At 53.3% G+C, this 25,161-nt stretch overlaps 1 protein-coding gene across 3 annotated transcripts; it reads left to right on the forward strand.

Moving 5' to 3' along the window:
* The first annotated feature begins 313 nt into the window (after window positions 1–313).
* Window positions 314–22,573, forward strand: UBA1 (ubiquitin like modifier activating enzyme 1). Of its 3 annotated transcripts, XM_080794788.1 has the most exons (27): window positions 3,591–3,789; window positions 8,203–8,325; window positions 8,481–8,597; window positions 8,732–8,790; window positions 8,889–9,057; window positions 9,146–9,280; window positions 10,226–10,332; window positions 10,590–10,680; window positions 10,791–10,923; window positions 11,443–11,540; window positions 11,615–11,761; window positions 11,910–12,086; window positions 12,211–12,315; window positions 12,403–12,483; window positions 12,792–12,947; window positions 14,599–14,764; window positions 14,927–15,123; window positions 16,919–16,983; window positions 17,229–17,424; window positions 18,160–18,234; window positions 18,354–18,543; window positions 20,061–20,149; window positions 20,438–20,530; window positions 20,685–20,876; window positions 21,804–21,905; window positions 22,012–22,112; window positions 22,248–22,573. In XM_080794788.1, exons 3-27 carry the CDS (start codon window positions 8,481–8,483, stop codon window positions 22,381–22,383), a joined length of 3,177 nt encoding a protein of 1,058 aa, XP_080650914.1. In that variant the 5' UTR covers window positions 3,591–3,789; window positions 8,203–8,325; the 3' UTR covers window positions 22,384–22,573. The 3 variants fall into 3 exon arrangements, with proteins under 3 accessions (XP_080650916.1, XP_080650914.1, XP_080650915.1); XM_080794790.1 differs by lacking the exons at window positions 3,591–3,789; window positions 8,203–8,325 and adding an exon at window positions 314–431; XM_080794789.1 differs by lacking the exon at window positions 8,203–8,325.
* Window positions 22,574–25,161: the final 2,588 nt, after the last annotated feature.

Genomic DNA, 25,161 nt, shown 5'->3' on the forward strand with positions numbered 1-25,161 from the left:
ATGGGTGTGCCTTTACATCTGGAGGCACCCCACGTTCCACTCTCTTTTCCCATCCCCCAGAGCACAGCTCCAGGAATTCCACAGCTCAGGTTCACATTTTCCCATACTCTGGGCGCAGTAGCCCACCACGTGCACCAGGCACTGGCCAGACAGGACTACCACCCCCAGCATGCCTCGCGCGCTCGGGAAGTACCACAACCTGTAGGGGTGTCTGGGTCTGACACGGGCGCCGACGGCACGGCAGCAGGGGCGGGCGTCCCTCTAGCTAAGCATCTGTGGTACATCCCCAACCGGGGGCCCTTCAAGGCCCCGCGCTTCCGAGCTCCGCGCAAACTCTGGCTCTGGTACGACGGAGGTGGTTTGCTCTTCCGTTGCCCCGTGGCTTCGGCTCATCTCCAGCAGGAAGGCGAGGCTTCCGCCCGGCGCAGGGGGTGAGCTGGAGCACGGTGCCCCCAAACCCTAGACAGCATTTGGGGGAGGGGGCTCAATTTGGGGGATCCCCTAATGGGCACAGTTGGAGCTCTGGGCCCGGGGTGGCCGCTTTTGATGGGTCCCTTAGGAAGTGGCATTTGGGGACACCGGGACGGGATTTAGAGTCTGTTTTAGGGAGTATCACTGGGAGGCAGGATTTATATACCCTTCGGAGGCAGGCTTTACACCCCTCGGAGACAGGGTTTTGGGGGATGTTTGAGGAGACCCTTAAGGTCCGTGTATGAGTTCTCTGTCCATGAGGCAGGATTTGGGGGTACTCCCCAAAGGGAGATGCGAAGTTTGAGGTTCCTGAAGTCAAGGTGAAATTTTGGGAGAGCTTGTTTCAGGACAGGTCCTGTGACAGTGGTAACGTTCGGGACCGACGTGGCATTGTGGACGTATCCATGGCCTTTGTGACCTCTGGTTCTATGATGCGGTCCCCCACTCCCCGCCCTTGGGTAGTCGGGGCGAGGCGACTGGACAGGTCGGAGCCCACACGTTTTTAGGGAGAGGGGCCCCCTACCCCCTCCGGGCCAGGCTGTGGAAGGCACGCTGGAACCCAGTGTGCTAGGCTCTTCCCGAGGGGACAGCGTGCTACCGGGCCTTAGTTGCCCGCGGCTTTTTTCATTATTCATGAGGAGGTGGGGCTATTGAGGAAGCCCATTTTTGCCTCTTTCGCACCTGGTCCGGGGGAAGTATCGGCTTGTGAATTATTCACAAGGGGGCGGGTCAGCGTGCTGGAGGGATGTGCTGAAGGGGCGTTCTGCAGTCCGCCGGGCAAACTAGATCTCATTGATTAATCGGAAAGGTGAGTAGCGCCCCGAGTTTTCTGTGGCTTTTCTAGGGGCGTAATTGTGCATAATTCATGAGGGGCGTAGCTTTTACGGTTTCATCTGCATGACCTGCTGTTAGCTTTCCCCTACAGGTTCCAGGATTTAAGTAACCCTTAACTCTAGCGAAGGGAGGAGGCCGCCTACACTGTTCATTCCTTATGGCCCAGTAATTCCAGGTTATCAACACAGGCTCTAGATTCAAATCCCATCGATCCTTGCCAGCTGTGTAATCTTTGGCAGATCTTTCTGTGAGCCTGAAAATGGGTATGGGCATAATGATAATCAGATGAGTTTACACTCATTTCACACTTTATTAGCCCATTTAATCCCCACAACAATCCTAGGAGGTAGGTTATTATTATCCCATTTTATAGGTGAGGAAACTGGGACACCGGGAGGCTAAGTAATTTGCCTAAAGTTAGTCACAGTCAGTGAGTGGCTGAGCCAGGATTCATACCCAGTCAATCTAGTTCCAGAGTCTGTAGTCTTAATCAAATACCACAATGTCTCCCTCCACCCCCATCACTTTAATGGCATGTACTACTACTAATATTAGTCATATAGTACTTGTGTCTGGCACTGTTCTAAGCCCTTTCTGCCCATTTACTCATTTAAACTCTGATCACAAGGTAGGTTACTATTGTTCTCATTTTATGGGTGCGGAAACAGTGGTCCCGAGAAGTAAAGTGTCTGGCCCCAGGTCACACAGCTAGTCATTGGTGGGTGGAAATGATTTTTGTGAGGGTTCAAGAACTCTCTAAGAAGGTCACCTCTGAGCTAAGACCTGAAGGCCAGGAAGGAACCGATTTCCTGCTCTGCATTCCTGAGATCAGTGGCACAATGCCTGGAAAGGACACATCCCCATCATATGCGATCTGTTAATATGATCTGTTGTTATTTGAGAGAAGTGTGTTGAGTGCTTATTGTGTACCTGAGGCTTTGGCATACAGTTGTATCTCTGGTGGCCTGGTCCTCTTGTCCTATCTATTCAGTGGACATTGGTGGCCTTAGCATTCTGTTTTCCATTGTCCTTCTGGGCGGTTGGTTGTCTCAAGACGTTTTTTTCTTTTTCTTTTTTTCTCTCTTTAGTGCTGTGTAAGATTTCATTGCCTGGTCAAGACATTGTTTTTTAAATAATGCCCCAAGCTGGGAGTTTCTGTTGTGACTGAGTATACCCTCAGCCATAACTAATTTTATATTAATATCAATATATATCTACATAGTTCTTTTATATTAATATAGAATACTTAAATTTAACAGCGCCCTGTGTTAGCACTGCTAGCTCACACCACGATCCATATTCTCTGATTTTCATAATAACACACTTTGCCTTTATGAGGTAAATGGGTTCTATTACTATCCCCATTTTACAGTTGTGGAAACTGAAGCACCTGCCAAAGGCATATTAGTCTAAATTCGGTTGGGCCAAGGCTGCCCTGGTGTTAGTCAGGGGTGGGGAGAAGGCGGCTACACTTCCCCTGGGTTTCCCCTGTGGCCCTGCAGCATCGTCTTTCATTATTCATGAACAGGAAGGCGTGGCTGTGTTGCCTTGGCTGGAGTACTATAATCCCTGCTAGCTGGGCAGGGCTGTCTTGAGTGTTTCTGTCCATCCAGCTTCATACATAATTCATAAGCAACTAGGTGGGACCTTTCTTGACCTCTCTGAGTTTCCAGGTTGAGCTGCCGCATCATCATCATTCATTATTTATGAGCCGGGGGAGTGTGTTTTCCCTACACTTTTTCCCTGCTTACAGGGTAATAGATGCGGCAGTAGGCGGGCCTCTACCTTTTGTTCCAGCCCACCGGGCTTCATGCATTATTCATGATAAGATGTGGCCTTGGTCTCCTTGGCTTCCGGGCTGCTGTGAGATCATTAATTATTCATGAACAGGGGCGTGGCCTCCATGTTTTAACATTCGCTTTTTGGTTGCAGGGAGTTAGTCCACCAACCACCCGGCCTCATGCATAATTCATGATCAGGAAATGTGGCCTTTTGAGGTCCTTTCTTAGTTATCTTGGCAACCTGGCTGCAACAATGAATTCATTATTCACGTTCCATGGGGCGTGGCATCTATGGTTTTTGTGTTTTGGTTTTTTTTTTAAACCTGTCTTCCTAGTTGCTACCACTTTCGCCACCAGGTGGAGATCTTCCTCTTCGAATGGGTCACAGCGGGCAGGGACCATTTATACATGATTCATGAATGGGCGCGGCCTGCCTGCATCCGGGTTCCTGGGGGGTGGGGCTCAAGGTTTTGTTCCGGCCTCGGGCTCTCCGGCCGCCATCTTGTGTCGGCGGCGGAGGTGAAGGAGGTGGCAGGGTCGAGCACTACCACTACGGCCGGGGGAGGAGAAGGCGGCCCAGGCGGCGGCGATTCTAGGCGGCCCAGGCGGCGGGGAGGAGGAGGAGAAGGAGGAGGGTGGCGGCCGGGCTTGGCTTCGGCTCCTAGAGGAGTTGGCGGCGGCGCGACCCGGGGAACCGGCATTGGTAACAAACGGCCTTTCTCAGCGCCTTGGCCGGGGCAGGGGTTTCGGGAAGCATTGGAGGAGCTTGGGTCGGCGCTGGGCCAGGCTGATGTCGGGATGGGCGGTGGTGACTCGGATGCTAGGGATCTGTGGGGAGGGGGACAAGTCTTGGGGCGGGGTCGACATTTCCCATCCTGGACCAGCCCTCGGGCTCAGAAATCTGACCTTGGGGTCAGACCCCCCCCCCACCCCAGGATCTGATCTTAGAGTCTCAGGCCCAGTATCCCTAGTCAGGGACCGGGACTCTGACCTGAACCTTGTATCGCAAGTCAGAATGTCCCTCAGTCGCTAACAGAGACTTAATAGGACTGACATTCCTGGGCGAAGCCCCCCCACGAATGTGTGCCATGAAAGCCTTACCGCAGAATCTTCTTTCAGACCCTCCTAGTCCTTCAGTATTTGTTCTCACAGCTTCCAAGAGGGGCTAGACCCCGGGGGAAGGGCCTTCATTTCTGTAAGTCTAATCTAGCAGCTTCTTTCAGATAGTTCTCCCTCCTCCCCCAACTCACACAGGCATTATCTGCTCTCAGAGCCTCCAAGGAAACTAGACCCTGTGGAAAGACGATTTGGGCCTGGCCTCCATGTCAGAGACCTATTCTCTACATCGCCAACCCCAACCTGGCCCTAGTATCTTCCATGAAAAAGCCCTCTGGACCCAGCATTTCTTTCTTTTTTTTTTTTTTAAGATTTTATTTATTTGACAGAGAGAGATCACAAGTAGGCAGAGAGGCAGGTAGAGAGAGAGGGGGAAGCAGGCTCCCTGTTGAGCAGAGAGCCCGATGCGGGGCTCGATCCCAGGACCCTGGGATCATGACCTGAGCCGAAGGCAGAGGCTTTTAACCCACTGAGCCACCCAGGCGCCCCTGGACCCAGCATTTCTAATCAGAGGTTCTCTTCAACGTTTACCTTTAGAGACTCTTTTGCTTTTAGAGGCGTTCTCTACTTTAAGGGAATGCCCTTTTTTATAGTTTCAGTATTCTCTCTGGAGACTACCGCTCATGGGCCTCAGCAGCTCCCTGGTCACACAGTCCTCACTCCAGGATGTTCCATCACAGATTCCCCTGGCCAGCACTGCCTTTGCAGACCCTGTTGCCTTCCAGCCCCCTCCATCAGACTCTCCTCATACCCCACCCTTCACTCAGCCACTGCCTTCAAAAGCCAACCAGTGTTGCACCTTCGCTCCCAGATCCCTTAATATCACATCAGTCATGCCTCAGAATCTGCCCTCAGTCTTTCAAGGCCCCTAGCATCAGTTAGAGGGCTTTAGGTTCGTAGGACCCCAGCATCATTGTCAGATGTCCCTTCCCCCAACAGGCCCAGTTGTCTTCATTCAGAGTAGAAAACCTCCTTCTCAACATCTACTCAGAGTGTCCGTGGGATTCCACACAATTGTCAGAGAAACCCAACCCTACTTGGAAATCTAGCCAGTATCTGCTTGCTGAACTTTTTAGGACTAGAACTGTCTGGGCTCAGCCTCCCGTTTCCACTCTGTTAGAGCAGCTGCTGTACCTAGCGTGTACCAGAGATCAACACAAGGCCTTTGTGCTCCATTAGAAATCCCTCCCCAGCCCTACCCTAGGACTCACCATTCACCTTATAGCCTCCTGGGACTCTGACATCAATGTCAGAGACACCTCTCTCCCTGCACATCCCTGTTATTTTTGGTCAAAGGTTTTTCTGTGCCAATAGCATCCATCTGCAGAGACCCCTAAGGCCCGAGCATCCTTCTGATGGACAACACACCTAGCCCCGGACCCCAGCATCTTTCTGCAGCCTCCTTGGGTCCCAGAATCCCTCACCTGTTCCTCGTGTAGCTTCCATGGGGCCCAGCCACTGCCCTCCTATCTCCTTGAGCAGCCTCAGGGGACCTCTAGTGCAATTTCCTGGCCTTTCCCTAAAAGATCCTTTCCAAAGACTCAGGTATGAGTCTTAACAACCTGGCCTGGCCCTGCCTGGCTGCCTCCCATGACTTCTGTCCCCTTCTCCATCTCCCTCTGAGCCTCCATGGGCTCAAACAACTACCTCCTGACTCCTCTTTCGTGTTCCCAGGGACTTGTCAGTTAATCCCTCCCAGGAGGCTTGACAGGCCCCAGCTTCCTGTGCCTTAGCTTCTCCATCTTGATAACCTGACCCTGTGTCTGCCCCCTTTCAAACCTGCTCCCAGACTCCTACCTCAAACCTTCTTCTCTGGTTTGGGTGGTAGAGAATGCTCAGGCTTCAAAATCACCAGTTTGGAGACCTCAGGCAAGTTTTGAAATTCTCTAAGCCCCAGTTCGGCTTTGCTGAACAATGGATCATAAATGCATCCTAAGTGGGGCCTGAGCATATGTTGAGGGAGAAAGGGTATCGATTTTGCACTGGGGGTGGGGAGTTTTTAGCTTGTCTCTGGGGTTACTGCCCCAGAATCTTGCTTGCCTTGAGACTGGGCTGTTCCAAATCTCTGCAGTTGAAATCTTTTCTGGAACAGTCACCCAAAACCTGCTTAGACCCTTGCTGGCAGCAACAGGAATCCGGAGATAAAAGTGCAGATATTAAAGATGTCTCTGACCCTGGATCATCACTGATTTAGGAAGCAAGGGAGATGGTGTGTCCCCGACGAGCAAACCAGTGACAAGGCAAAGAAATAAAAGTAATGGAGGCCACTGCAGGTGTCCAGGGAGGAGCTTACTTACGTCTTCAAGTCTATGAGTTCTGACCACAGAAGTAGACTTTTTTAACCTTCCCAGCAAGTCCTTGGGGATGCTTCTGTTTGTCCCTGCTTTTGGAGAAAATGGGGCTCAGTAAATGAGATCCCTTTCCCAGGTCAGAAAGCCAGTAAATGGAAAAATTATGATTTGCTTCCGTACTAATTCACCAACTTTTTCTTGTCTAGGTTAGTGCTTTGCATTCCCAGTATTTAGGCTGGTTGGCTTCAGGGCCCTAGCCAACCTCCTGCCTTCTGGGTCCTCCTCCCTCACACCTCATCCCTTAGCCCCATGGGCTGGGTCTTGAGCTTGGTCCTGACTCTCTTCTCCCAGGAGGCATTTGGCAAACAGGCTCGCACCAGCTGCGTGACTGTGGGCAAGTGATTGAGTTCCCTGAGCCTTTGTTTTCTTACTTGTGATGTGGGCATGAGGTTATCTCATTCCGTAGGCATTGTTGGGATTAGACAAAGCCTTTTACCCTGTGATTGACAGGCAGTGAGCTCTTGGTAGATGATAGGGTGCTCCTGTCTTCTTGCCTAGCGTCAGAGGGTGACCGGTGCCGAGATAGAATCTTAGGTGCACTGGGTGTGCTCAGTGTGATTGGGAAGGGGGGTGGGTCAGAAAAGGCCCAGTGTGGGAGGACAGTGGCTTAGGAGAGCATTGGTGATAAGGGGAAACGATTGAGGGTCCTCTTGTCTCCGCCATGTGGATCCAGTCACACACACAAATTTCTCTGCCACAGCAGGCTCTATTGTTCTCTCTCTGAGACCCGGTGTGTGATGTTCGGCAGGTTAACTTGACCTCGTGAGCTCAGGTTTTCTCATTTGTCTGGCAAGGGTGCTCAACCCTGGTTGAGGGGATGAAATGGGACTAACACTAGGCGGCAGCCTAGGCTTCAGGGTCCACAGATCCTGGTCAGGGCCTGGCCACTGTGTTTGTGGGAACCTTAGTCAAGTCACCAAGTGTCCCTGAGTGAATTTTTTTCCTCCAGTGGGAGTTGGGGGATGACACAGTAGTAGTCCAGATCTCAGGAAGACACCGTGAGGACAAAGTGAAGCAAGGCTCATAACGTCCTTGGTCTAACATCTGGCCCAGGGAGGATTCCTAATCAATACTCATCCACCATCTTTGTTAACCTGTTTCAGGGTTCCACATGCAGACAGGGCTCGGGATGTGTGTGTGTGTGCGCGCGCGCGTGTGTGTGTGTATGTGTGTGTATGTGTATGTGTGTGTGGTTTCTCCCTTGACCTCTTTCATTGGCCTGGGCCTTTCCCTTCCGGCTGGAGGGGGGAGGGCTGGGGTGGGCTTTGGGAAACTCTCCTCCCTGAGCGCCTCCGGGGCTGGGTCTCTGGCAAGGTGTCTCCCGCCATCATGCCACCCTGATGGAAGTCTAAGCTGCGTTTCCCTCCTGTGCCCCTGTCGCCGGGGTTAAGGGGGAGGAGAATGGCTGCTTGTGGTTGCCTGCCTGCTCTGTGCCAGGCTCTGTGGTCTGGGCTCTCTTTCATCACTTCGGCAACTCCGTGGGGTAGGTAAGTGGCCCTGTCAGCCCTATTGCACAGGTGAGGGAACTGAGCCCACAGGTTAATGCTTAAATGAGGTCTGTCAAGGAGTGGCAGGGTCTGACCTGAGCCTACACCCTCCTCTGACTTTCCCACAAGGACATTCTTCATGTCACTCCTCTCACCCCGCAGGACTGGAGTCTCTCCCTCATGCTGGGCTGGGGAGAAAGGCGAATGGCCTAGTGGTCAGCAGCATGGATTGCAAGCCAGACCACCTGGGTTCAGATCTTAGCTCTGACAGCTGTGTGACCCTGGGCAAGTCACCTCACCTCTCTGTACCTGCCTCCTCTTCTGTAAAATGGAGATACCAGCCCTTAAGTCTTCCCTTCCCCCCGCCCCACGGTCACCACTAACCAACTGCAATACTCACATGCCCCAGGCTCACCTCTGACCCTCCTTTTCCCTTCCAGATGTCCAGCTCGCCGCTGTCCAAGAAACGTCGCGTGTCCGGGCCTGATCCAAAGCCGGGTTCTAACTGTTCCCCTGCCCACTCCGTGTTGTCCGAAGTGCCCTCGGTGCCAACCAACGTAAGTGTCTTCTTCCTGGACCCTGGCAGGCAGGGTGGTGGGAGTGGTGGGTGGGAGAGCCTTCTGTATCACAGTGCATCTGTCCACACCCTCCTCTGTATCTCCCCAAACCTGTTCCTCTCCTCTGTGCCTAGGGAATGGCGAAGAACGGCAGTGAAGCAGACATAGATGAGGGCCTTTACTCCCGGCAGCTGTAAGTGGGGCCTTGGTTGGACCAAGCAGCGGAAGGGGTACTGGGAGGACAGGGTCTGGAGGGCCAGACCTTGACCCGGAACGCCCCCAACCTGGCAGGTACGTGTTGGGCCATGAGGCCATGAAGCGGCTTCAGACCTCCAGCGTCCTGGTGTCCGGCCTACGGGGCCTGGGCGTGGAGATTGCCAAGAACATCATCCTTGGTGGGGTCAAGGCTGTCACCCTTCATGACCAGGGCACTGCCCAGTGGGCTGACCTCTCCTCCCAGGTACTTCTTGGCAGCCCTTCTCCCTGGCAGAGGTGCCAGTCCCCTGGGCTCTGCCTCCACTCCCTTCCTCTCTGGCTCCCCTTTGCAGTTCTACCTGCGGGAGGAGGACATCGGTAAAAACCGGGCTGAGGTCTCCCAGCCCCGCCTCGCCGAACTCAACAGCTATGTGCCTGTCAGTGCCTACACCGGGCCTCTGGTCGAGGACTTCCTTAGTGGCTTTCAGGTACCCTGGGGGCGTACCACCCAGCCTCCTGTCCAGTTTTCTCTGAATCTGTCTTTGCTTATTAGTTCTCTGGTAAATGGGCTGGCCTCTGTGCCAGGTTTCGTGTTGGGGATGCAGGTGGGATTTAGACTCTGGACCTGCCTTTTCCGGGGGCGGGGGTGTGGATGGGCAGACCCACAGAGCCTGGTGGTCATTGGCACGTGCTGGAGTCACACTTCCTAGTACGGGTCTCCAGTTGAGGTCACTCGATTTCCTGTTTCGTTTTTTTCTTCCTTGCGGACTTGGGACCCATAGTAATACCTAATTCTTAGAGTTTTTTGAGGGCTAAGTGCTTAGAATAGCAGCTGGCACATGATAAGGGCCATCTGGTTATTTGTTAAATAAAAATTTTGAGCTGGAAAGAGGAGCTGTGGGAGCTGAGATTCTGCCCTGGGGCATCCCGCCTCAGAACCTGAGGTAGTTGTAGGAGTTCCTCCCGGTGGGGAGGGCAGGGGAGGGAGGGAGGGCATTCGGGCAGAAAGCAAAATCCCAAGGCACGTGTTTCAGCAGGCATTGTCTGGAGAATTGGGAGCAAGTGGGTGTGGTAGGAGTGAGCTCAGACTTTGGCTGCTGAGGGAGGGTTACTTCTGTGTCTCGCTGGGTGAGGCAGGGTTGTAGGCAGGCTGTGGTGGGCGTTGGTGCGTAAATGAGTCAGCTGTGCTCCGAGCTCTGCTCCTGGCTGCCTCATTACCCAGCCAGCTACTGTGCCTGCCCTGATGGAGGGATTGGCCTTTCTCTTTCCTCTGGGTTTCACCCTGGCTGAATCTGCTACACGGTAGGTCCTTTGTGAAAGTCTCTACTGAGCCAGGGGAGATAGTTCAAGTCCCTGGCACGAACATTCCTCCATTATTCTTTCCCCTTTGGCCCAGTGCCGGGCCCGTGCCCTGAGCCTCCACCTCTCCACAGGTGGTGGTCCTCACCAACACCCCCCTGGAGGACCAGCTGCGGGTCGGTGAGTTCTGTCACAACCGTGGCATCAAGCTGGTGGTGGCAGACACGCGGGGCCTATTTGGGTGAGTGCCCCCACCCTGGTTTCCCGACCCCTGCTGGGCCCGGGGCCGAGACCCCTGAGCTCTCACCGCCCTGCCCCTCAGCCACTCGGGGTTTGGATTCTGTGTGTCCTCCTCTCCCCACGTGACATGAGCGCTGTGTGATTCCCAGCAGTGATGGGCAGAATTTGCTCAGCAAGTATTCGCTGTATCTCGAGGGACACGCGGGTCCCCGGGAGCATGGGACTCTGGGGCATCAGCCCTGTTGCCTCCCTTTACAGGCAGCTCTTTTGTGACTTTGGAGAGGAAATGATCCTCACAGATTCCAATGGGGAGCAGCCTCTCAGCGCTATGGTTTCTATGGTCACCAAGGTGAGGAGACCAGCCTCAGGGCTCCGGGCAGGTGGATGGGCAGCAGCAGGCCTTCCGTCTGCTCCTGGTACCCTGAACCTGCCTCTGAGGCTCACTTCTCCTTTAACCAGGACAACCCCGGTGTGGTCACCTGCCTGGATGAGGCCCGACATGGGTTTGAGAATGGCGACTATGTCTCCTTTTCAGAAGTACAGGGCATGGTTGAACTCAACGGAAGTCAGCCCATGGAGATCAAAGTCTTGGGTGAGCTAGGGCTGTGGAGGAATTGGGTGAGAGGATATGACCCTGGGCTCAGGGTGAGGGGAGACAGACACATGCTGGGTGTCTGAGATGAACCAGAGACAGACCTAACCCCCCTCCCTGCTGGGGTCCAGCCAGAGCTGGTGGGCCTGGGGTAGAGGTGCTGTCTTGAGTTTGAGCTGTTTGTAGAATAGGTCTCTGGTGTCTGCGCTGATGGGGAAAAGGTCTCTGGCGTTTGAACAGAGCAGATCAGAGGATCCGTTCTTGTCTGAGCTGATGTAGACAAGGAACAGAGAATGTCTTCTAGTGTAGACTTGGATTCAAGAGCACAGGGTCTCGTGGGTTCTGAGCCTGGGTCTTGGGCAGAGTGGAGATGGTTTCTGATGTCCGAGTAGAACCTGGCATGGCGTCTTGGCTCCTGATGACTGGGCTCCCTGAAAATCCATGGGTTTTTCCCTTATCTTGAGGGTATTGTGGGCTTCAGGGAGAGTGGGTAGCCTGACCTTTTTCTTGTCTACATAGGTCCTTACACCTTTAGCATCTGTGACACCTCTAACTTCTCCGACTACATCCGTGGAGGCATTGTCAGCCAGGTCAAAGTACCTAAAAAGATCAGCTTTGTGAGTGTGGTGGGTAGTAGAGGGTGGGGGGTGGTTCTGGGCATTTCTAGGCTCTGATGCCCTGCCCCCCACAGAAATCCTTGCTGGCCTCACTGGCAGAGCCTGACTTTGTGATGACGGACTTTGCCAAGTATTCCCGACCCGCCCAGCTGCACATTGGCTTCCAGGCCCTACACCAGTTCTGTGCTCAGCATGGCCGGCCCCCTCGGCCCCGCAATGAGGTGGGTGAGTGGGTGGGCCAGCCAGGGCAGGTGACCTTGGCACCGAAGGCCCGCTGTACCTGTCTACTTTTCCTCCCCTTTGCCCCTCCCCATCCCTCTTCCCACAGTGGCCTGACAGGTGCCCTCTTGGTTTCTTCTGCCCCACCAGGAGGATGCAACAGAGCTGGTGACCTTAGCCCGGGCCGTGAATACACGAGCCCTGCGAGCGGTGCAGCAGGACAACCTGGATGAGGACCTCATCCGAAAGCTGGCCTATGTGGCTGCTGGGGATCTGGCGCCCGTAAACGCTTTCATTGGGGGCCTGGCTGCCCAGGAGGTCATGAAGGTCAGCGTGGGTGGAGAAGCTCAGGGTTGGGGGCGTGGGCCAGGCACTTCTCTAACTCCATCACTTTTTGTCCATCTGCCCCAGTTAACCACTGACTGCTTCCTCTCTCCTCCGCAATCCCCAGGCCTGCTCTGGGAAGTTTATGCCCATCATGCAATGGCTGTACTTCGATGCCCTGGAGTGTCTTCCTGAGGACAAAGAGGCCCTCACGGAGGACAAGTGCCACCCGGTATGTGAGTAGGGCCCACAAGGAAGACGCCACTGGGGGCATTTCTGGTGAGGCTCCCTCTGACTCTCCTTCCTTTGCACTCCTCAGCGCCAGAACCGTTACGATGGGCAGGTGGCCGTGTTTGGCTCCGACCTACAGGAGAAGTTGGGCAAGCAGAAGTACTTCCTAGTGAGTGATCCCCTTAGATGTCCTCTACCTGCACCTCCCAGGCCTCTGGCCACCTATTCTGGAGTCTCCTGCCTCCCAAGGGAGAGTCTTTTGGTTCTGGTACCTCTGTTGTGTGCCTTTTGCCACGGCCTTCCCTCAGATGGCTCTGGGTTATTTCTTGTAGTTCTGGGACTTGAGGATGTGGCACTAGCCCCACTTCGCCTCCCCTGCTGTCTTCAGGGGTGGTGGGGAGTGAGGAGTAAGTGTATCATCACACTCACCTGTGTTACCCCAGCCAGTCTCTGTCTCTCTTCTCTACTGCCTCCTAGGTGGGTGCAGGAGCCATTGGCTGTGAGCTGCTCAAGAACTTCGCCATGATTGGGCTGGGCTGTGGGGAGGGCGGAGAAATTGTTGTCACAGACATGGACACTATTGAGAAGTCAAATCTGAACCGGCAGTTTCTATTCCGGCCCTGGGATGTCACGGTGAGTGGGGTGGGGGGAGGGGGTGGGATTTTGTCCTCTGGCTTTCCTCCTGTCTTTTGTTTCCATTTTTTCTGGAAAGGAGGGAGGCCTTTCCACCTTTTTCTTCGACTCTTTTTCTCAGCTTCTCTGCGTCACTCATTCAGCAAACATTTCTTGAGTATCCTTGCACTGGATCTGCAATTTTTCATCTTTCTCTTCTTTTTTTCTTTTTCCTTGATCTCTTATCCGTGCTGGTTGGGACAGTGTGTTGGGGGTCCCCTAGACCACCCCCAAGTTTGATGATTGACTAGGAAGACTCAGGACTCAGCTTATAGCTGTATTCATGGCTATGATTTCTTCCAGCAGAAGGATGCAGAGCAAAATCAGCAAAGGGAAAAGGCACCCTGGGCGAAGTCTGTGGGAGACCAGGCACAGGCTTCTGAGACTCCTCTCCTAGTGGAGTCGCACAGGATGCACTTAACTCCCCTAGTAGCGAATTGTGACAACACGTGTGAAATGTTGCCAACCAGGGACGCTCATTAGCGGCTCAGTGCCCAGGGCTTGTACTAGGGGGTATATGTACATACCTAAATTCCAGCTTCCCAGAAGGGAATCAGGAGTTCAGCAGAAACCACACTTTGCATAAACAGTCTAGGCACAGTGAGCCACCCTTATCAGGTAAGGCATGGGGAGAACCCTCCCCAAATTGAGGTTCCCAGATGCCAACCAAGGGCCAGCCTTGCCAACAGGCCTTCCCTAGGAGAACACTTGTGCTAGGTTCACTCTCCCCTGCCACATGGACCCTGGGCCATACACAGCTCTAGCTGTGAAGCCTTCCATGCGGACAGTGCCATGTGTACCTGCCCAGGATCTGTTCTCCTTTACGTTCATGGACTTTGTCACCAGGTAGCCATTGGCCTAGGCACTGTGCTCGGCACCTGGGATACAGCAAGGAAATAAAGGTTCTAAGGTTCTAAGGGAGCAAGGGCAGACCGGAAGCAATCAACACAGTGTAAGGGTGAGGTTTGGGGTTTAACGTTGATAAGCGCCCAAGCAAAGGAAGTTGGACATGCCCGGAGGATGGGTTGGCAGGTTTGATGGTAGGGGTTAGGGAAGGGCTCAGTTCTGCAGACCTGGAGGGTGGAAGGGTGTAGAGCACCCCCCACCCCCCAGAGCATTCCAGGCCAGGATCCTGATGGTGGGGAGAGGGATAGGAGGCGAGCTAGGGGAAATGGGGGCCAACTCCTTTTCCCCTCTGTGGAGGGGGTGGGGAGCTAGGGGAGAGTTTTGAGCAGAGGAGGGATGTGACCTGACCTGGGCTTTGGTAGGATCCTGTTTTGTTTGAGAGGATGGATTCCACCCCTGAGTCCTGTTATCTGAAAGAACAGTACATGTTGGGTAGGCATAGAAAAGAGAGTGGCTGGCCTCTTGCCTCGGATCTGCATTTGTTCACAGTTTCCCTTTCCACTGAGCCCCTGCCATCTCTGTCACAGCTTTGGCCATGTGGCGCTGTCGGCGACTGTCTCCTAAATCAAGGAGCCTTCTGAACTCAGAGCCCTGGTTCTTCCTAAACTAAGTAGTCCATGTTTAGGAGAACGGTTGTATACAGGTTTGTTGGGTGAATACACGAATAACTGAGCCCCATGTTCCCATCCCGGCCTTGTCCCCCTAGAAGTTAAAGTCTGACACGGCTGCTGCAGCTGTGCGTCAGATGAATCCACACATCCGGGTGACAAGCCACCAGAACCGTGTGGGCCCTGACACAGAGCGCATCTATGACGACGATTTCTTCCAAAACCTGGATGGTGTGGCCAATGCCCTCGACAATGTGGATGCCCGTGAGTTTGGAGGCGGGTGAGGAGGTCGGGGCAGAGGTGGTATGCGCGCGCGTGTGTATGTGTATCCGCTGTCTTGTTTTCCTGTCCTCTATTGACGTTCTTTTTTCACACACACACACACACACACACACACGGTCTCCCATCCCCCACCCCTCCCCATAGGCATGTACATGGACCGCCGCTGTGTGTACTACCGTAAGCCGCTGCTGGAGTCTGGCACACTGGGCACCAAGGGCAACGTGCAGGTGGTGATCCCCTTCCTGACAGAGTCCTACAGCTCTAGCCAGGATCCGCCTGAGAAGTCCATCCCCATCTGCACCCTGAAGAACTTCCCCAACGCCATTGAGCACACCCTGCAGGTGATCAGCTATGGGGGGAGAGGGGAGGGAGCAGGCTCCTTCTTGGCCGCTAGGCCCCCTCAGGTGTCACCAGCCTAAGCTCAAGATGAGCTTTCTCTTGAAACCTTCCTCCCTCACTTCCCATCCAGCAGCCTGGGTTTCTAGAGTGATACATTCATTTTCTTTTATTTTGAGAAGTTGTCAACGTGTAGAGATACACAAAGAGTGGTATGATGAATACTCAAATATCATTCCTCATCCAGATTTAATTGTTGTTCAAGTTTTTGACACATTTTCTTAGATTGCTGTGTTTTTCCTTTTCTGCTGAAACGTATCACAGATATCACAGCACCTCAGTCCTTAATTGAATATGCTTCTGCAAGGGACACGTGCTCTGTATAACAGGGTCTCTCGACCTTGGCATTATTGGCACTTGGGGCCAGATATTTCTTTGTCGGTGGTGGGTGGCGTCCTCTGCACCAGCCAGCGCTTAGCAGCATCCCTGGCTTCCACCCATGGGATGCCACTAGCATTCTCCTACAGTTGTAGCAATTGGGAATGTCTCCAGACGTTGCCAGGTAGCCCCCTCCCCTCCCCAGGGTGGGGGCAGAATCGCTCCCAGGTGAGGACTTCTGCTGTCTAATCAAAACCCTGCTTTCATGCTGAGCGAAATTAATGGTCGTTTCTTACTGCCTCCTGCAGTTACCTGGGTCTTTAATGCCCCTCTTCAGGTGTCCCCAGGTATTGCTCAGAGTGGCTTCAACAGCTAGTTTCTCAGGACGATCCTGTTTGTGTGGTGCGTGTGCGCACAGCCCAGAGCTCCTGTCATCAGACTGACTTTTTTACAGAGTGAACACACCTAGGCGTCTGGCACCAGGGACATGACCCAGAACCTGAGGCGGACCGAAGGAGAACTCTTGTGCTATGAGAATGACCCGGTAGTCTTTGAGAACAGACTTCCGAATGTTTAGTCAGGAGTGTGGGGGTGAAAACCAAATAGGGAAGAACCAGTTTCCTTGGCCACTTTCCCTTCTGCCTGGAGTTCGAGAGTGGGCATGTTGATATTTGTGTCCCCATTGTGATCCCATGGGGTCGTGTGTGACTGGACACGGACAGCTCTCCGTGCCTGACTCCTCTGAAATGGGGCTGAGAGCGGTGTTGGCCTCTTGGTGTGGAAAGCACTTAGTCTTTACTATGTATCTGTAGCAGGTTTAGGAAACTCTCCGTTACTTCGTAGTTGCTTGTTTATTTTTTCCAACCCCACTCTGTAGCTGTTACTGTTACAGTATCTGTTTTAGAAAGGAGGGTGCAAAGGTAAGTGTTGCTGCGTGTTTCTGAAGTCCTCAAACTAGGTACTAGGTAGCAGAGCTGGGGATTGAACCCAGACTCAGGCACTAGTGAATGCATTTACTGTCCTTAGGAATTTGCATAGCGCAGAGCATCTGTCTTATTTCCAGCTCAGCCCAGAGCCTGTATGGTGGCGGCTGTTTTTGATTTGGATCTGAATTTTTTTTTCAGTTATGGTAAAACGTAACTAATTTTTTTTTAATCGAGATATATCTCTAGTAAGGCATACAGATCCTAAAGAATAATTTTTTTTACACATACACTAGTGTAATCATTGCCCAGATCAAGTTAACTGGTTTTTAAATTAAGGTGCCAGAGGGTGGGGAAGGTTGGGGAGCCAGTGGCAGAGGGCTTCCCTGTTCTCCGAGCAGCAGTGTTCCAGTTGGATGCATTCGCTGATGGTCTGTCTAATGACAAGTCCCCGGTTGTCAGCCCTCACTCCATGTTGTTCATCTGCTCTGTCTTGCAGTGGGCGCGGGATGAGTTTGAAGGCCTCTTCAAGCAGCCGGCAGAAAACGTGAACCAGTACCTCACGTAAGTATCCAAGCGCCCCTTTGGCCTGTCCCCTGCCTGCCCGCCAAGGCGTCCCGCCTGCTTTCCTCACCAGTAATGCCTGGCACCAGGCCTGCTTACTTGGCAGATGAATTGGGGAAGGCTCAGGGTCTCGTACTGCTGGGGGTCAGGGCTAGCTTTCCGTGGAGGAAGTAGAGTGGTGTTGGAGCCCACTGCTAGGGCCGAGGTGTAATCCTGCCCCTCTGACCTCCTCCAATTCCCAATAGAGACCCCAAGTTTGTGGAGCGGACCCTGCGTCTGGCAGGCACCCAACCCCTGGAGGTGCTAGAGGCTGTACAGCGCAGTCTGGTGCTGCAGCGGCCACAGACCTGGGCCGACTGCGTGAGCTGGGCCTGCCACCACTGGCACACCCAGTACTCCAACAACATCCGGCAGCTGCTGCACAACTTCCCTCCCGACCAGGTAATGCCCGCCTGCTGGCCCCATTGGGCGTGAGGCCTTTTCCCTACACAGGAACCTGCTGCGGGCTCTCCCCATGCTCTTTGCAGTCAGGAGGCCGGCTGCGGCAGGTACCTCAGGTACCTCAGGGCCTAGGGCTCTCCGCAGGTGAATTAAGTCTGACCTGTTTTTCCTGTTGCCTTGCCTTCGAGCAAGAGACTTGTGTCCCTGTTTCTTTTGCCTGTGGCTGCTCTGAGTCCAGCTCAACCCCCAGGGCCGTACTGATTACAGAGGAGAAATTTGGTAGTCACTCGGTAGTCGTAGTAGTCGGGGGCACAGGAATGTGCATGGGTTCGCCTCCTGGCTCCATTTGCACTGGAGCAAGTCACATAGCTTCCTCTGCACCTTGGTCTTCCCACATGCAAAGTAGGCGGAAGAGCAGTCTACCTCATGGGGTTTTGTGAGGATTTACTGGTACTTACTGATAGTAAGTTAGTACAGTGCCTGGCAGTCCGTAAGAGTTTGTGAGGTGGCTGCATGTCTTGCACAAAGCAAGTGCCCGGGAATTGGTAGTTGTCTGCTCAGCGAGGCCCCTGATTCAGCCTGGTGTCGGAACCTCCATCTATAGGACTCTACAGTCTGGGTCTTTCATGACTGACTCCAGGGCCCTGCATGTACCCAGCTAGGAGTTCGGCTTGTTAGAGGGGCCTCTGCTCTCAAGTCCTGCCCCTCAGAAATCTCTTTGCTCTTTTCCTTTAGCTCACAAGCTCGGGAGCTCCATTCTGGTCTGGGCCCAAACGCTGTCCACACCCACTCACCTTTGATGTCAACAATGTAAGTCTCTTCCCTGGGGTGTCTTTGGGTCAGGCGGAGGGTGGGTGAGAGGGAAGGAGGCCGAGACGCGTCAGGAGAGAGCCGATGTCCTCACCCTTCTGGGCCCTGCCTTCCCCCAGCCCCTGCATCTGGACTACGTGATGGCTGCCGCCAACCTGTTTGCCCAGACCTATGGGCTGACAGGCTCTCAGGACCGAGCTGCTGTGGCCACACTCCTACGGTCTGTGCAGGTCCCCGAGTTTACCCCCAAGTCTGGCGTCAAGATCCACGTCTCTGACCAGGAGCTGCAGAGCGCCAATGCCTCAGTTGGTGAGGGTGTTTGGCCAGTCGGCTGCCCAGGCCAGCTTCCCCACCAGTTCTCTGCCCCTGGCTCTGCTCTGCCACCCCAGGCCCGAGACTTCCCCGCACCTTCCTTTGAGCCTCCCTTCTTCCAAAGTGTGGAGAAGGTCGGTTGGTTGGGGCAAATTGTCTCCCTCACTCCTTCTCCCCACTTTTTGGTCTTCTGTGTGTCTTTGCCTTGCAAAAAAGAACTTCTTTCTGTTTCTTTTGTTTATGTTTCTCCGGGAGCTGTGATCTCCACCAGTGGTCTCTCTCCCTTGACATCTGGCCCCTGTGTGCCTCTGTACGCCTCTTCACCCTAATACTGCCCTCCATGTTATCTTTCCTTGGCATTCCCTACCCATCTCCCTCTGCACGTCTCTCCTCTTCAACTTCCCATCCCTTTCCATCTCTTTCTTCCAGCTCATGCTTCATATTAGGTGAGGGCCCAAATAGTGACCTTCAGGCTTTTCAGGCCATAGAGTGTCTGCGGTCAATCACCTGTCACGGTCGAAGTACAAAAGCAGTCATATACAATGTGTAAATGAACGTGTTTGGCTGTTTTCCAGAAAAATTTTATTGATAGAGCAGGTGGTGGGCCGACTTTGGCTCAGCGCCATAGTTTGCTGACCCCCAGCCTGTGGATTTGATCTGTCTTGCCCTTCCTACCTCTCCCTGTCCATGGCCTAGATACCGCATCTGCAGCTCTGTGGCTCCCCCTGCATTTACCTTCCATGCTCCCCAGTTCCTCTCCATCGATCTTCTCCCTTCTCCTGTTATCTCCCCATCTCCCTTCCCACGTCTCTACCCCCTCATGTTCCTCTCCGTATGTTTCTTCCCATCTTTCCTTCCACGTTTTTCTTCACTTCATCCCTTTATTTCCTCCGTTTTTCTCCTTGGATACATACGTATATACATGCATATCGCTGCCTAACCATACGTGAGATCTGTGTAATGTACATAAGGTATGTGTGAAATGTGTGTAAATGATATATATATGAAATGTGTATGAAATACATCTACATGTCTCATGCCCCATTCTGCTCTTCCTTTTTTCCCTTCCCCATATCTTTCCTCTATCTCTGCGTCTGCGTATTCCCCCCAATATCCTCTCTGTATATTTTTTTCATACCCCTGTCGCCCCCCACCCCCAGCCATATTTTCCATGTCTCTCCACCTCTTTCTATAACATTCTCCCCAAGATCTACAGCTCTCCTATCTGGATCTGTCCATGTCCACTACCTCCTGATGTCTTCCTTAGTGTCTCTGGAGAGCTCTCTCTCTCTGTATACCTGCCCCCATTCTGTCTCCTTCAGGTTTGTGCTCTCTTGTCCTGCTCTACCTCTCTGCCTTGCGCCTCCTCTCTCCCAGGATAGCTTTCTTTTTCAGGTCTTCTCTACCTGAACATCTTTTGCCCTCCCAGCCCCCGCTCCCACCCCAGCTCCTGTTTCCACCTCAGACACTGGCCTGGGATCTAAAGGGTCAATGGTGTCCCTTTCTTCCTGCAGATGACAGCCGTCTCGAGGAGCTCAAGGCCACACTGCCCAGTCCAGAAAAGCTCCCTGGATTTAAGATGTATCCCATCGACTTTGAGAAGGTGCTGGATGGGGGCCCTGGGTGGGTAGGGGGATGGCCCAGACAGAACGGGTTTGTGGGGATCTGGAGGCAGCCCCAGGCCTCTACCGGGATTGCATCATGGGCCTGCCACATGGCCCTGAATGTATAGACGTTCCCAGCCTTGCCTTTGTGATCTCAAAGAACCCAGCAGGTAACTGTAGTGGAGGATACTTGTGTCCCCAGGGGCCAGGAATCCTTTTCCTCCTCCGACTCTGATCCTCTCGCCATCTCCCCGCTCTTCCCCTTCTCCCTCCCCCACTCATAAAAGGATGATGACAGCAATTTCCATATGGATTTCATTGTGGCGGCATCTAACCTCCGGGCAGAGAACTATGACATTCCCCCTGCGGACCGGCACAAGGTGAGGGGAGTCTGGACCTGATTCCACACCTACACCCAACCTCACACTGCACCCCTCCCCCAGGCTTGAGTTCTCCAAGTTCCATTCCTTCTTTGTAGGCTCTGAGCCTCCTCTACCTTAACTATCACGTGTCTTGATCCTTCCTGCCTCACAGAGCAAGCTGATTGCAGGGAAGATCATCCCAGCCATTGCCACGACCACAGCAGCTGTGGTTGGCCTTGTGTGTCTGGAGTTGTATAAAGTGGTGCACGGGCACCGACAGCTTGACTCCTACAAGAATGGTTTCCTCAACTTGGCCCTGCCCTTCTTTGCCTTCTCCGAACCCCTTGCAGCACCCCGTCACCAGGTGAGGGCCTGCATCAGGGCTGGTGGGTTTGTGAGTGCGATGTTTCTCTGTAGAGCTGGCTTTGGTTTGCTTTCATAGCCTGTCACCAGGTGAGGGTTTCTGTGAGCGTGCACCTACTCCCTTTGTGCACACATTATTCGTTTATTCATTTAACCTATTCTGTGCTAAGCACTGAATCTGCCTGTGGAAGCCCTTAGAAAAGATGGGATCTTCTAATTGTATTCTGAGAGATTATTAATAACATAATGATAGCAACTGACATTTATTGGGTGCTTATTATGGTAAATACTTTCACTTGCTTCATTTGTTAATTCATTTCAAATATTTACTGAGCACCTGTGTGCCAGGTATTCTTGTAGGTGCTAGGATTGTTCATTTGTGCACTAGATTCTATAAATAACACGATAAATGATCTTAGAACCTCCAAAAAAGACCACGGTAAGGAGGACTTGAGTACCAGGTGGCAAGGGGATGGGTTGGGGCCTTATAAACATGGGATGGTCAGGAAAGGCCCTGCTGAAAAGACGATCTGTGAGCCCAGATTTGGAGGAGGAGAGGAAGCAGACCACACAGGCTCCTGGAGGGAGTGCATTCCAGGCAGAGGGATGAGTCTTTCCAGGGGTCCCAAGGTAGGAGCATGCCTGGCATGTTTGAGGAAGAATAACTTGTTTGAGCAGAGGGAGAGAGGATGGAAGGTAGGAGATGAGAACAGAGCAGGCTCCCAGTGACTAGGCCATGTTGGTCATCAGTCACCAAAGGGCATCAGTGCTCAGGGTGCGACAGAAGCCACATGTTTTTGACAAAGGAGGCTTGCAGTCTAAGCATGTTAGCCTGAGCGATGGGGGGTGGGGGGGTGGTGAGGACAGGACTGACGGGGCCAGACCCTGTGGTGGCCTGCAGCCCATCAGCCCAGTCCTTGTCCCGCAGTACTATAACCAGGAATGGACGTTGTGGGATCGCTTTGAGGTCCAGGGGCTGCAGCCTAACGGCGAGGAGATGACGCTCAAACAGTTCCTGGACTACTTTAAGGTGAGGCCCCTCCCTCACTCATCCCACTGGCAGGCAGAGTGTGCAGGCCAGGCTTGCTGGGCCATCTGCCCCCATGACACTGCTGTCCCCCTTCCCCCTCCTCCAGACAGAGCATAAATTGGAGATCACCATGCTGTCCCAGGGTGTGTCCATGCTCTACTCCTTTTTCATGCCAGCCGCCAAGCTCAAGGAACGGTTGGATCAGCCGTGAGTTGGGGGGGGGCGGGCAGTTCCACTTGCTGCTATTCCACCCCAGTTCACTGCCCTTCACCTCTGCCCCCACCTCCCCACCCTCCTCCCTCGCTTTTTGCCTCCCTGACCCTCTGCTCCCCCGCCCCCCAGGATGACAGAGATCGTAAGCCGTGTGTCGAAGCGAAAGCTGGGCCGCCATGTGCGGGCGCTGGTGCTTGAGCTGTGCTGCAACGACGAGAGCGGCGAGGACGTCGAGGTCCCCTATGTACGATACACCATCCGCTGACCCCTGTCCGCGCCCGTAGGCTGGCCCCAGCTCCCCTCCCCACCCCCAGCCCAGGGCTCCCATTGGGCCTCTGGCAGTGGCCCAGCTAGCCACGCCTGGTGTTCCCTCCTCATTCCCCTCCCTGTACCCCTCATGCCGCTGCTTTCTACCTTGTTTGGAACCTGAATCCTAATAAAGAATTATTAACCCAGATGAGGCATGCCCTGCTGCTTCCAGGGAAGGAAGGGACTTCTGGAGTGGTTCCGTTCAGGTAGTAACCCATAGGGCTCAGCTCCACCCCAGCTACCAGTTGCCTGGGCAGAGAAAATGTGGGAATTGTCACTTCTTCCTCCCATCCTCCCCACTTGGGAAGGGACGGAGGCATAGAGCACAGGTACCTGGGTCCGTGTGACTATATTTGAGCTGGATTCGAAGCTCTAGCTTCTAACTCCCTGCCATGTTGATTTTGAGAGGTGGTAGTGAGTCGTGTTTGAGCAAACCCTGTAACTTGTCTAACCTTGTTCTTTCCGTGAAGAAGAAAGTCACCTGTGACCTGTCAGCCAGGGCTTGGTCAGCATGGCTTAGGTCCCTGGAGAGACAGATCCCTTCCCATCTGGCTTATTAGCACTGAGCCCTTGGACAAGTCTTCATCCTGGTTCCCAGCACCAGGAATGCCTATGGAGCCCTTGTTCAGCTTCCCAGCTGCAGGGGGGCCTGAACAACTCTGTTGGACTGAGGAATGTCCATGATTATGCAGACTTTGCAGTTTTTAATGAAAATATTTGGCTGAGAACATCTGTGGAGGAAAAGCCCCTTTCCCACTCCACCCTGCTCCCTCCTCAGGTCTGGTCTGCTTGTCCCTAGGCCTCCTACTTTTGAGAAGGGAGCCAGCTGTGGGTTGTTGATTGGTTGGAGCAGGCTCACCACAGTGCCGCCCCCACCCCGCCCCTGCCCTCAGGACTGCAGAGCTGCCCATGCTTGTCTTTGGTCTTGACTGAGGGCTCCAGATAGTTGAAAGCACCAATCAGACTCGCCATCTGGTGCCTGGGGTTGCCACTCATACCTCTCCCTCACCCAGCCAGAAGCCCAACTTCTTTCTCCCACTTGAAAACAGACCCCTCATTCCTTCATTCATACCTAGGTACTGGGAATAGCACAACCTATCCCTGAACCTGGCCTGACACTCCTCACAGCCTGCCCCCACATCTGCTGCCTCCCAGGCCAGCTCCAGACCCCAGGCACAGCCTATGCCCCTGTCTGCCTTCCTCTCATGATTATTTTTTCCCCTGGCCTGCTCTGCTTAGGTGACCTCATCCTTCCATACTTCCTTTTTATTCCCCTCTAGGATGTTGGAGACTGAAGTGCTTTACCTCTGGCATCTATTAAGTGGTGATGCTAACTGTTTAGGTCAAGTGGAGAGGTTTTCCTGCCAGAGATACTTTCTCCATTGCTGGTTAAGAGTTCCCCAAACACTCCACACCTTGGTCCACTGCCTCTACCATCTGACACTTGAACACAAACTTCTGCCCCGGTTCGATACTATCCCAGCTCCTTGTCCACTATCTCCCCCCATTATAACTCGTGATTCTCCAGACATTTCTGTCCCTTTGTTCGCCGCCGAACTCTGGATCACCTTCCTCTCATTCATACCTGAAACGCTTCTTTATCAAGAAAAGCTTCAGCAGGAACCCCTGAATCCTGGTTATATCTCAGTTCCCCCCTATGTGCCATTTTCTGTCCTGTTTGGCTACCATTGTAACACCAACAAGACAGAAGACCATAGTTCAGTGGGCAGGGTTTGGGTCACTTCACTGAGCCCCCTGCACCAGGCAGGCACAAAGGGAAGGGTGTCACACGGTTGTCTCTTGTCTTGACCTAGAGCTATTTGCCATGGAACATTTGCCCCAACATTTGTTGAGTGCTTACTATGGGACAGGCAATATTCTAGGCATAAGAGACAGCAATGGATAAAAAAAAAAAAAAATCCCTGCCTTGAGGGATGTGCGTGGGTGTGTGTGGCGGGGGCGGGGGTGCCTCATGTTCTGCTAGGGTGAGACCCAGAACAAACACAAGTAAATTGTAAGAAGTTGACAAGTGTTACTCAGAAGGTTTGTAGGGCCAGGTCTGGGGGTCTCAAATGGGATGCCGGTAGACATTTTTAAATAGGGTATTCGGGGAAGGCTTCATGAAGGTGACGTTAAAGCAAAGACTTGGAAGACGTGAAGGAATGAGGCATGTGAGTATCTAGAAGAATATTCCTGGCAAAGGGAACAGGAAGTGCAAAGTCCCTGAGGCTGGATTGTGCCTGCTTTATTCAGAAACAGCTTGAAGGGAACAAATGCGTCTGGAGAGGAGAGGAAGAAGGGTAGGAAATGAAAATGAGGTCAAAGAAGTAATGGACCTGATGGTCTAGCCCACGGTGGACTTCTGTCTTTGTCAAGTATTTCCACTCCCATCACGCTCTGATAACCCTCGCTAGTATGAACCTTACTAGAATACTCTAACCGGTGTGATCAAGGCTGCCACACTGGACTGGGGTGCAGTGTAAGGATGTCCCAGAAGGCCTGCCAAAAGCTGCCGCCATTTGAGCGGGGCTTGTTGACAGTGTAGGAGTTTTCCAGGCATAGAGGAGTGAGGGCTTAAGGTGTGCTGGCAGTGCTTGACACACAACAGGCGCTCAATAAATAAAACAGAAAACCGCAGACCCGGGGAGAGCCACGGGCGGGGTTCTGGCAGACAAGAGGTAACTGAGAGCTGGCAGGGAAGAAACCCAATTCAGGGTGCATACGCAAATACTCG

The sequence above is a fragment of the Martes martes genome, assembly GCF_963455335.1.
Source record: "Martes martes genome assembly, chromosome: X".
Taxonomy (NCBI): Eukaryota; Metazoa; Chordata; class Mammalia; order Carnivora; family Mustelidae; genus Martes; species Martes martes.